We start from the raw sequence: 9967 nt of genomic DNA on the forward strand, positions 1-9967 counted from the left end.
ATAATCAATGGATCAATGACCAAATTAAAATAGAGATCAAGCAATATATGGAAACAAATGACAAGAACAACACAAAGCCCCAACTTCTGTGACATGCAGCAAAAGCAGTCTTAAGAGGAAAGTATATAGCAATCCAGGCATAATTAAAGAAGGAAGAACAACCCCAAATGAATAGTCTAATATCACAATTATTGAAATTGGAAAAAGAAGAACAAATGAGGCCTGGAAGATCATGGCAGTAAGAACAAAGGTCATCCTATCTTTATATAATTTTAATTATGAATGTCCTTTGCTTTTCCAAGATTGAGTATGGCAAAAATTCATCAGACATGAAGAAACAGCTGGATATGGGGATTTTTTATTGAGAAGAGTGGTTCAAATTGAGGGTGTTGACATGAAGTAAAATAGACCTTGAATAGAGTTGCTTTGAGGAAGCTGCTCTACCACCACTTGCAAAGACAAGCATCCAGTGGATGAAACTTCATTGGCAGCAGTGTCAAAAGAGATAATGGTGTCTGGGAGGAAGAAAAAGCTGTTTGTCATCAATAATGTGGACTCAGCAGGTCCCGTGGCAGCACCGCAGGTTGTGAAGGCTCTGAGGTGTACACGTGCCCACACTTAGGGAGCCTCCACGTGTAAGAGAAGCGGGCTACCAAAACATCCCCCTGGGTTAGGGTGCAGGGAAACTGCAGCACCCGGAAGCCTTAGCAGAATGCATGGATGAAGGGCTCGGTGGTGCAGAGTTATCCAGTGAGGGTCCACCTGAAGAAAGGGCCTGAACATCAGGATCCTGAGCTGCGCATGCTGTGCTGAGCAAGAGGCGCTTCTTGGCCGGGGCCTGGTCAGTCAGCTCCTGAGTCCCCTGCTCCCGAGGACGACGGCCAGGACCACGCCTGCCAGTTGGGTGGAGACCCAGGTCAGATGGGTCCTGGGTTGTCAGCAGGGCTGAGCCATGCTCCAGGAGCTGACAATTGGCATCCCTGCCCTGAGCCACAGAGGGAGGAACAGAGGCCTGCACATGGCGCCGAGATGCGGGCAGCCTAGGGGCGCGGCGGTGACCCCCTCGCCCCACAGCCACCTGCCTGGCAGGGCTCAGTGAGCGGCGGGGCGGCAGGTCCCGGAGGCCCAGTGCGGCTCTCCTGGTTGCCCACAACTCCTTCCAGGTGCCCAGCTCTTGGCTGCCCATTGCTGCAGGTGCCACATGATTCACTGCCTCTCGGTCCTGCCCACGCTTCCAGAGCTCATAGCGCTCAGGCTGCAGGGTGCGCACGAAGACATCAATGGGAAAGCTGACCCTGGCCTCCCCGCAGCTGCACTGAGAGGCCGCTTTGCCGTAATCAATCCAGCGCGGCATGGCAAAGTTGATGGCCTCCGCGCAGTTGAAGCCGTGGTTGAAGCCAGCGTGGTACCCGTACGGAAATGTCACTATGAACTCGCCAGCCTCCTGCGTGACCCGACTGAAGGGGATCCTGTTGTCCCTGAGGACAGTGGGAGAGATGAGGACCACCTTGTGCCGCAGGAAGGCCCCACAGCTGTGGGCACTAGCCGGGAAGAGCTCCTTAGCCAGGTGTTCCAGGCGCCAGCCATGTTCCGGGGGCACTGCATACCACGTTTTGGGCTCCCCGAAGTGCACATAGTTGATACTGTACAAGTCCATGTCCTCCGTGTGCCACGCGAACGTGGTCTTCCACATCCCGAAGTACAGGTAGGGTGTGTTGACGCCTTCGATGACCACCCCACACTCCTGCTCCAGCAGATCCTGAATGGTTCCCAGGTGTCTGAGGTTCCACTGCTTGGTGTTTTTAGCAAATAAGGAGCCGTTGACGTCAGCGCCATAGATTGGTGAACTGTAGAGCCGGGTTTTCCAGAATTTTCGCTCCAAATCGTCAAAATCTGCGTGTGGTGGTGCCTGATATTTACCACTCTTCGCCAGGTCACGATACTCCCCGACCGTCATGGCCTTCTTCTTTTTGGAGTACTGAGTGAACACACCAGCCCTACCCAGGACGTCCTGCTGGAGGGGAGAGGGGATTAGGATGTCACCGATGTCATCGTAGGTCTTCCTGGCTTCCCACCCCTTGGGGGGTATTATCTTGGCCACACCTGCTCGGTGTGCACCTTGAGATTCCATATAAATAATGTATTTCTCAAAATCATTAAACTCTTCTTCAGTTGGGTAGAAGGTCATGATTCTACAACTTGGGTTCTGGGTACAGCTTGGCTGAGACATCATGGCTTCCGTAATGAAGAACAAACAAACTCTAAGGTCTTCAGGTGTGGTCTGGATAGTTGAGCATGGTGGAAAATGCTATTATTCCAAAATTGGTTTGAGTGTCTTTGAGTCAGCAGGAAACACCCGTGGACTTTGGTGTAAATGAGATGATGTTTTGGGGCTTGCTGATTCACCAGGAGACGGCCCCCTGGGCAGAAGCTGATACAGGAGCTGAACGTGCAACTCTGTGATGTTCCTCAGCTGGCACTGGGGTTTGTTCTCTGAGGCCTCCTGACTCAAGCAGTCCTGGGTGCACGGTGTCCAAATGTACTGTCTTCAGGACAGTGTTTAAAACAAACCCTAGAAGAAAGAATACAAAAGCTTGAACATCAATGTTTGGAGGAAGTTATTCAGGAGCTACAAGTAAAATACCATGGGATCCCACCATGGGATATTATCCCACACTCAAAGAAAGGCTAAAATTTTATAAGATTGACAATGTAGGATGTGGTGTTGATGTAGAACAATGGGAATTCTCATACCCTCATAGAAAGCATGGAAATCACACTTTGGGGAACTATTTAGACAGTATCTACTAAAATTGAACTTATGCATGTGTAAGACTGGACATACCCATGTGCCATGATTCAACGGTTACCACATGTCTAGGTAATCTGTATAGCTCTGCATGGAAAGTCACCTCCATTAATGCTCATAACAATATTATTTCTAGTAGCAAATACTGGAGACAAGCCAAATGTCCATCAACAGTAGAATGGACATACACTGTGGCACAGTCCTACAATGGAATACAATAGAGCACTGCTAATTACATGAGCATACAGGGATAATTTTGCAAACATAATACTGGGCAATATTATCCAGACCTAAAAGAATATCAAATCCATTATTCCAATTTTACATGAAATTTCATCTTTTTATATAAGTATATATAAAGAAGGAGGTAAAGTAATCTATGTTAGAAGTTAGAGCAGTGGTTACCTTTGAGAAAGAGAGGTTGTGAGTGGGAACGTGAGGGGGTCTCTGGAGAAACATTAATATTTTGTTTGGAATCTAGGTGCTGATTACACAGCCATTAGTATAGCTAATTGTTATCATTCATCTGGCAGTTATGATTTTCACAAATTTCCATATGTTTATTTAAAAACAGAGTTTAGAGTGAGAAGCACTGAAGACTAAGAGACATATTTCATTGTATTAAAAGAAAAAGGAAGAATGAAAATAAATGAACTAAACATTTGATTGAAGAAGCTAGGAAATGGGAGAAGGAGGAGTAAAGAAATAAGAAAGAATAAAGATGAAATTAATGAAAATAATACATACAAAACAGAAGGATGATGGCAAAAATGTCATTTGAAGAGACTAAGAAATGCAACAAACCATGAGCATAACTGCTAAGAAAGGATAGATAGTGGAAATAAACAATACTAGGAATTAAACTGTGCATAGATCTAGTAATATAGTAGAGAATTTTTCTGAATCTCAAGAGAATCTTATGAACATCTGACATCAACATTTTCAAGAGATAAGAAGACAATTTTCTAGAGAGGAAACATACATAAAATGAATCCAAGTAAAACAAGAAAGCTCCAATATCCCAAATAAGAATCTGGATCAAAGCATGACTCTTAAAAAACCCTGAGACACACATTTATAGGTGAACCTAGCAAATTTTTAAGAAAACAACTGATTATACAAATTTTCATGCTGTAGGAAAGCTTGTAAAGTTACTCAGATGAGGCTAACTTATCTGATTGCCAAGCTGGAAAAGGACAACAGAAAATAAAGCATAAATGAAAGCTTGCTAAGTAGAATATTATCTAACCAACAAAGCAAAATGCTAAAAGAATAATATATCATGATCAAATAGACTGTATCTCAGGAATGCAAGGATGATTCAGCATCACAAGATCTAATGATATAATCAGATATTAATGTAGAAAATGAAAAATAACATCAGCTCATAGGTACCAAAAAATGATTTCATAAATTGAACATTCATTCATGATTTGAAAACTCTTTACTTGAAAACCATTCAGAAAAATTTCTACAGTAAGATAAAGTGTTTCAATGTAAAAACAAATAGCAAGTGTCCTTAACAGTGAAACAAGAGAAACATTCTCTTGTTTAAGGTAGAAAAACAAGATACATCAGCAAACTCTCTCATTAGCATGATCTCAAGTGGTCCTTTCTTATAATTTCCTAGTTTTTCCCCTCTACAAATAATCTGTTTTCACCTTAAACTTTGGACATGCTGACTCCATCCTACTTAGAATGCTCCCACAGTTCTGAAGTTCCCTGCATGATCTGGGCCGCCATCAGCCCTTCCCCAGGCTTTCTCCTATTCCTGACTGGGTCTCCTACCCCTTCAAGGCTGACCTTAGATATGATCTTTTCAGTGAGGTCTCCTCTGGTAGTTGTTTAGGATAAAATTAGTGATTATTTTCTCTCAAGAAAACATATACACTCTTCTCAAGAAAACCTTGCCAAATGAAACATACTGCTGATCAGGATTTATAAGTCTCTTCAAAATTCTAATCAAATCAGCCACACCCCAATTCCATCAACCCCAGTCTAATCACAACTGAATCCAATCAGCTATCCAACCAGCTCTTTCAATAGAAATACCCTTCCTTGTTCTAGTAAGTGGCATCCTTTTCAGTGTTATCAGCCCACAAAACATTGGTGTTCTGCCTGAATTTTTTTCTCTGAGATTTCTTATAAGAAAATAGAAAGGGAAAAGAGGACTGCCACCCCTCAACAAATCTGAAATCATATTTTAAAAATAAAAAAACTTGTAAGCTCAAACAAATGGCTTCCTTCCACAGCCAGAGTTACAGAGACTAGAGTTCAGGTCTGCAGCAAGCATTGGTTTGATACAGTCTTACAAAAGCCACTAGCAAGGACCAGAGAGAGCAAGCCTGTCCTTTGCCCCAGAAAGCAGCCCCAAAGGAATGAGGGACCTCGGAATAAAACACTCACTTGGAGTCACCTTACAGAATTATTGGGAATTTGTGAATTACTGGTTCTGGACAAATTCTCTGATTATTTGTCAGAAACCTAGGGCAGATCCAGGTTTGTGGGGTCTGAAGATAATACAAATGTCAGGGCCTTCTTAGGAATGGAAAGATTTCCCTGGGAAAGCTGCCGTGATGAGAGGGAAAGTCGTAGAGTAAAGAGCACGGTGGTCTGGGCACAAAACACCGTTGGTGCTGAGGGGTCTGCACAGAGCCACGTGGAGATGAAAGTCAGGCCAAGAAAATGGGTTGGGGGGTAGCTCCCAGGAGGAGGGAACCCCATTCCCTTTAGAGGTCCAGCCGTTTAATTTTCCTCACCCTGTTGTCTCCCCAATAACACTTCAAAAGATCAGCTTGCCTGCCACAGTGCAAAATAGTAACACCCCCTATACCTCCTGTGGTCCCCAAGCATCTGTCTTTCCTTATTGGAGGTCCATTCAGATGAAAGGAAGCTGGGTCTGGGGCCCATTCTGCTATTACTACTGCCCCCAGGGGTGTTCCCAGTTTGGCTTCTTTGACTATATATAATACCTTCTTCCTTTGTGTCTAGGGTTTGGGGCAAAAAGAGCAAAGGAAGGATTTGCTCTCTGTGACACCTGCTGGTGGCTTTTGTAAGAGTGTGTCAAACCAATGTATGCTGCAGACATGAATACTAGTGGCAGGGACCCTTGAAGTGAGCAGTAAGTGACCTCTGCCTTAGCTGGACCCTCATGCACCGAAGAATCTGCAAAACATGGGATAAGGAGGATCAATACACTCTTCTCCTTTTTCAATGTGAACATCAGAGGATGGAAGGAGGGTCACAGCTGGTGAAACTATCTCCAGGGCTTTGTAGGACATATTGTAATTAAATGGAGGTGGAGGGAGATGATGACAATGTGGCTCATTCTTAGGGAGTATGAAAAACGCAATTTATTTAGACTCTTAAGAACAACATCTCCCTCTCCCTTTTCCAGATATACCTAATGAAAACTCAGAGTTTGGGGATAGGTTGTTATAAAAGAGCAGCTTGTCCAAAAATGACCCTAGATATTCTACCAGATGGATGGAACATGCTCAAGTTCAGATTCCTGTGGGAACAGTGGCTTCCTTCCCATGGCTGGGGAACTGTCTATATAATATCTCATTGAAAGCTCACAGCTAGTTTATGAAGTCGGCACTATTATTACCCCTAATCAGTGGAGTAGAAAATGAATTGTAGAAAAATGTATATTTAATTCAACAGCTTGTGTCTCCATCTCTAGAACTTCTTCTGTTCTCCCCATGGCTATCTCTTCTGTTAAATTCCTTAAATCAACACCTCCCCCTTATTCCAGGACACAGTCAATTAAATATCACAGTCATCTTTGTCTCTCTTTAATCATCAGTTGTCAGTCTCTTTCCTGACTTAAGCTACCGTCTTCCCTCTCACCTTCATTTCAATTCCAAACATGTTGAAAACATACATGAAAATAGTTTGCGTCCACAAATGCATTTCCTCCCCTCTCCCACCTTCTGGTTCTGCCCCCACTTCTCTGCTGAAACTGATGGCTACAGATCAAGCTGTTTCCTCCCAAATGCCGCTCCAGGGGTTACACTTTATCTCTGTACATCCTTGGTTCATAGACACCTTCTTGCTCCTAAAAGGTCTCTGACCTCACAAATTAAATATAGCTCATATGAATATGTGCTCATAGGTTTTCCCAGTTTGCCATTTAGTTTATAACTTTAATTCTATTTCATTTAAAGTGTTTTTGACATACATTTCAATGTCTTATGGTGCTGTTTGTCTTTTCCTTTGTAATGTCTTTCATGTCTTTTATATTCAGTAAGTTACTTCCCTGTCCAGAGGCAGGTAAGTATTCCTTCATGGATTTTTCTTTTTTATACATTAATTTTATCTTTAATTCTGATTTTAATTATACCTTTCATTCTAACTGGTTTATTTTATTAATTTGTTTTATTGTCTTGTGTGTATGGTGTCAGGAATAAGGAAGATGAAACTGGTCCACAGGCCTCTATATATGACCTTTTGCTGTGTGTTTTCTCCATTTACAGAAGCTTTTTGCTGTCCCAGTGTTCTTAAATTTTTTCAATCTTAAAAATCAGGTGCTTTGGTTTTAAGACATTTTTTAAGTTACTTCTTTGAAGACTTCCTCTACATTTTTCCTATGCACATTAACTCTAGTTCCTGTTATTTGGATATTGGACCTCATGGATTGGACCTTAATTTTTGTATCTTTTCTTCTCCCACTTTTCTATCCCTTTACCACTACACACTCTCTTTTGAAAAATCCCCTCATCTTTACCTCCCCAAACTCCTTCAATTGTCTTTTTCATTTCCCCTATCAAAATTTTAATTTCCAGCAGGTCATTTCTGATCCCTTAGCTTTTTTTGTACCTTCCCCCACCCTTTTTCCCCTCAGTCTTATTGTCCTGTTCTTATTTCACAGGCACACTTCTTCAATCTCTCTGAAAATACTAAAGTGTCAATGGCTTTGAAGTGTTTTTTCCCCCCTGCATGGTCTGTTTCTTGAAATTTCTTTTTACATTTTTTTTTTCATTTTGTTTTCTATCTTTCAGGTATAAGGCTTTCCTCAAATGTCTGATGATCCTTAGTAGTTGGCTCATATATGAGTATAGCCCAAAAAAAGCTGATTCAAAACTGGGTGTATGGATAAGTTTGGTGATTGTGCTTCCCTGAATGGTGATCTGGCGGGGCTGGGTCTGGGTGAAGCTCTGACACTGGCATCTCTAAGAGCTGGTCATATGCAACAGTGAAGGGTCTTCCAATCTTCCTCCTGGGAGGGACAGGCCTGCTTCCCCACCACATGGAAAAAGATCCTGAAATTTCCAATGCCCAACTTGTGAAGCTCACCAAATCAATTTGTTTTCCCGATGGCAAGCACACTGCCGATGGTTCCTGGAAGTCCTCAGTTCAGAGACTACCTTTTCCACTTGCTCTGGAAAATGAAACTTGGTTTTCCATCAAGATGAGGGAGGAGTTTATCCTGCTACCAGAGAATGCGAGGGAGTCTGAGGCTCCAGCTGCTTCACAGACTTTCAGCGAATCTTCCTTAGCCTCCGTCCACATCCAGAGGAAGCCAGTGCCGGGAAATCCCAAGCCTTTTGGAGTCTGTGGACAGTTGTGTTCCTGCTTAGCTTTTCTCACTGCTAGTTTAAGATTCAACTTTCTCGGGTTTGAGAAATCGGTTTCTATGTGTCCATCTGTTTTCAAATTTTACAACTATCTTCTCTCCTTTACTGTATGCTGTCTTTGTAACATTTCTTAAAACAAAAATCCTAGTACTGTCACTTCAGTGGAGTTTGGATTGAGCAAAGTAAAAGATTGTGTCACCATCTTTTTCTCTTTGTGTTCCCAGATGTATCTTTCAATGGCTGCTTCCACAAACCCTTGGCTGCAAATGCTCCTAGCCATTGTCTCTGACTCCATGTTCTCTCCTCCTCACTTCTCTTTTCTAAGTTATAACCCCTGCCTTCCTGATATAGGTCCTGCTTGAGGGACCCTTCCCTAGCAATCCTAGACCTTAGTGAGGACTCTGTCTTCCACATTCCATGAGTACTATTTGCTTGGACCATTTATTTGGTGCTTGATACAAATTGCTGAGGTGAGAGCTCTCCAGCATATTCCTTTCACCTCTAATGGGCACTTATCTAAAGTAATAAATTACTTCCATTAGATGTGCTTGCTTCTCTCTCTCCAAGATATTTTCATGTTTCTGCCTCACAAGCTTCAACATTCCCTTCTTGATAAGCTACATGGAAAAGTTAAGATAAAAAGGTGACTTTTTCTGTATACTTTGTGCTCCAAAGTCCAATATTTGGTGTAGATTTCCTACTTAGGATCATCCAGGAATGAAGATATAATGACTTCTGGCAGGAAGTGTCAGGCATGAACACCATAGAGTAATTGTGACATAGTTGGAAGAGTACAGATGAAATCATGACAAATATTGGAGCTTGACCTTTATTTTTACTTGCCAGGAGGACATGTCCTTTACATTAGCAACTTAAATATCACATTATGACTTCATTGTGACATAGAGTAAGTTGAGCATGGTAATATGAACCTCATTAGTCTTCTCTATTTGCTTTCCTCTGTTACAGGGACACTTAGCAGTCACAGTGGTACCCGGAGCAGAGCAGCAGGAGCCAGAAGCCTTCTTGAGCCCCTTATCGCCAAGACACAGCCACGCTGTTGAGTTTGGAGGCAACATCTAATATATGCTTCTTTGAATTGTCAATACATTTTGAAGACATTGCTTGAGTAGCACATAAGCCTCATTCTTGGATTCTCCAAGAGATTCTGTAAATTACTTTAATGCTTAAAAAAAACACTTCTTCGCCTTAATGTAGTGAATTCTATGGTATGCAACTAAAGAATCCTGACCAATACACTGTCTCCCTCATTCCCATTCCTAAATTACTCTTACATATTTTAGCTGTTTCTTTTGTTTTCCTAGTATTTGCAGACTTTTCAGTTTTAGAGATTGTGGGCACTCATACCACAAAAGGCATGGGTTAAGTTCTGTTTCATCCTAACACAGAGACTTCCCCTGCCTCAGCCTGTCATGTAGATACAAAAACTTTTTGGTTAAATCAAGTCTGAATTTTTACCATGTAAAATTAGTCTCAGCTGAGTCATGTAGTGTGCTATGATTACACTGCCTTGCATGTACAAAATTGTATCTATCCTATAGTAAATAATTTTCTTATT

The 9967-nt window shown here is 42.2% G+C and overlaps 1 protein-coding gene across 1 annotated transcript; it reads right to left on the minus strand.

The window, feature by feature from the left end:
* Positions 1-477: 477 nt before the first annotated feature.
* Positions 478-2233, minus strand: LOC140850199 (lysine-specific demethylase 4D-like). The gene has a single exon (XM_073239958.1). It carries the CDS (start codon positions 2231-2233, stop codon positions 671-673), a length of 1563 nt encoding a protein of 520 aa, XP_073096059.1. The 3' UTR covers positions 478-670.
* Between the last annotated feature and the right edge of the window lie 7734 nt (positions 2234-9967).

The sequence above is a fragment of the Manis javanica genome, chromosome 6 (genome assembly GCF_040802235.1).
Source record: "Manis javanica isolate MJ-LG chromosome 6, MJ_LKY, whole genome shotgun sequence".
Classification (NCBI taxonomy): Eukaryota; Metazoa; Chordata; class Mammalia; order Pholidota; family Manidae; genus Manis; species Manis javanica.

Bases quoted from the DNA above. Each gene is read 5' to 3' on its own strand.
- LOC140850199 (XM_073239958.1), bottom strand. From the start codon at position 2,233: ATGATGTCTCAGCCAAGCTGTACCCAGAACCCAAGTTGTAGAATCATG.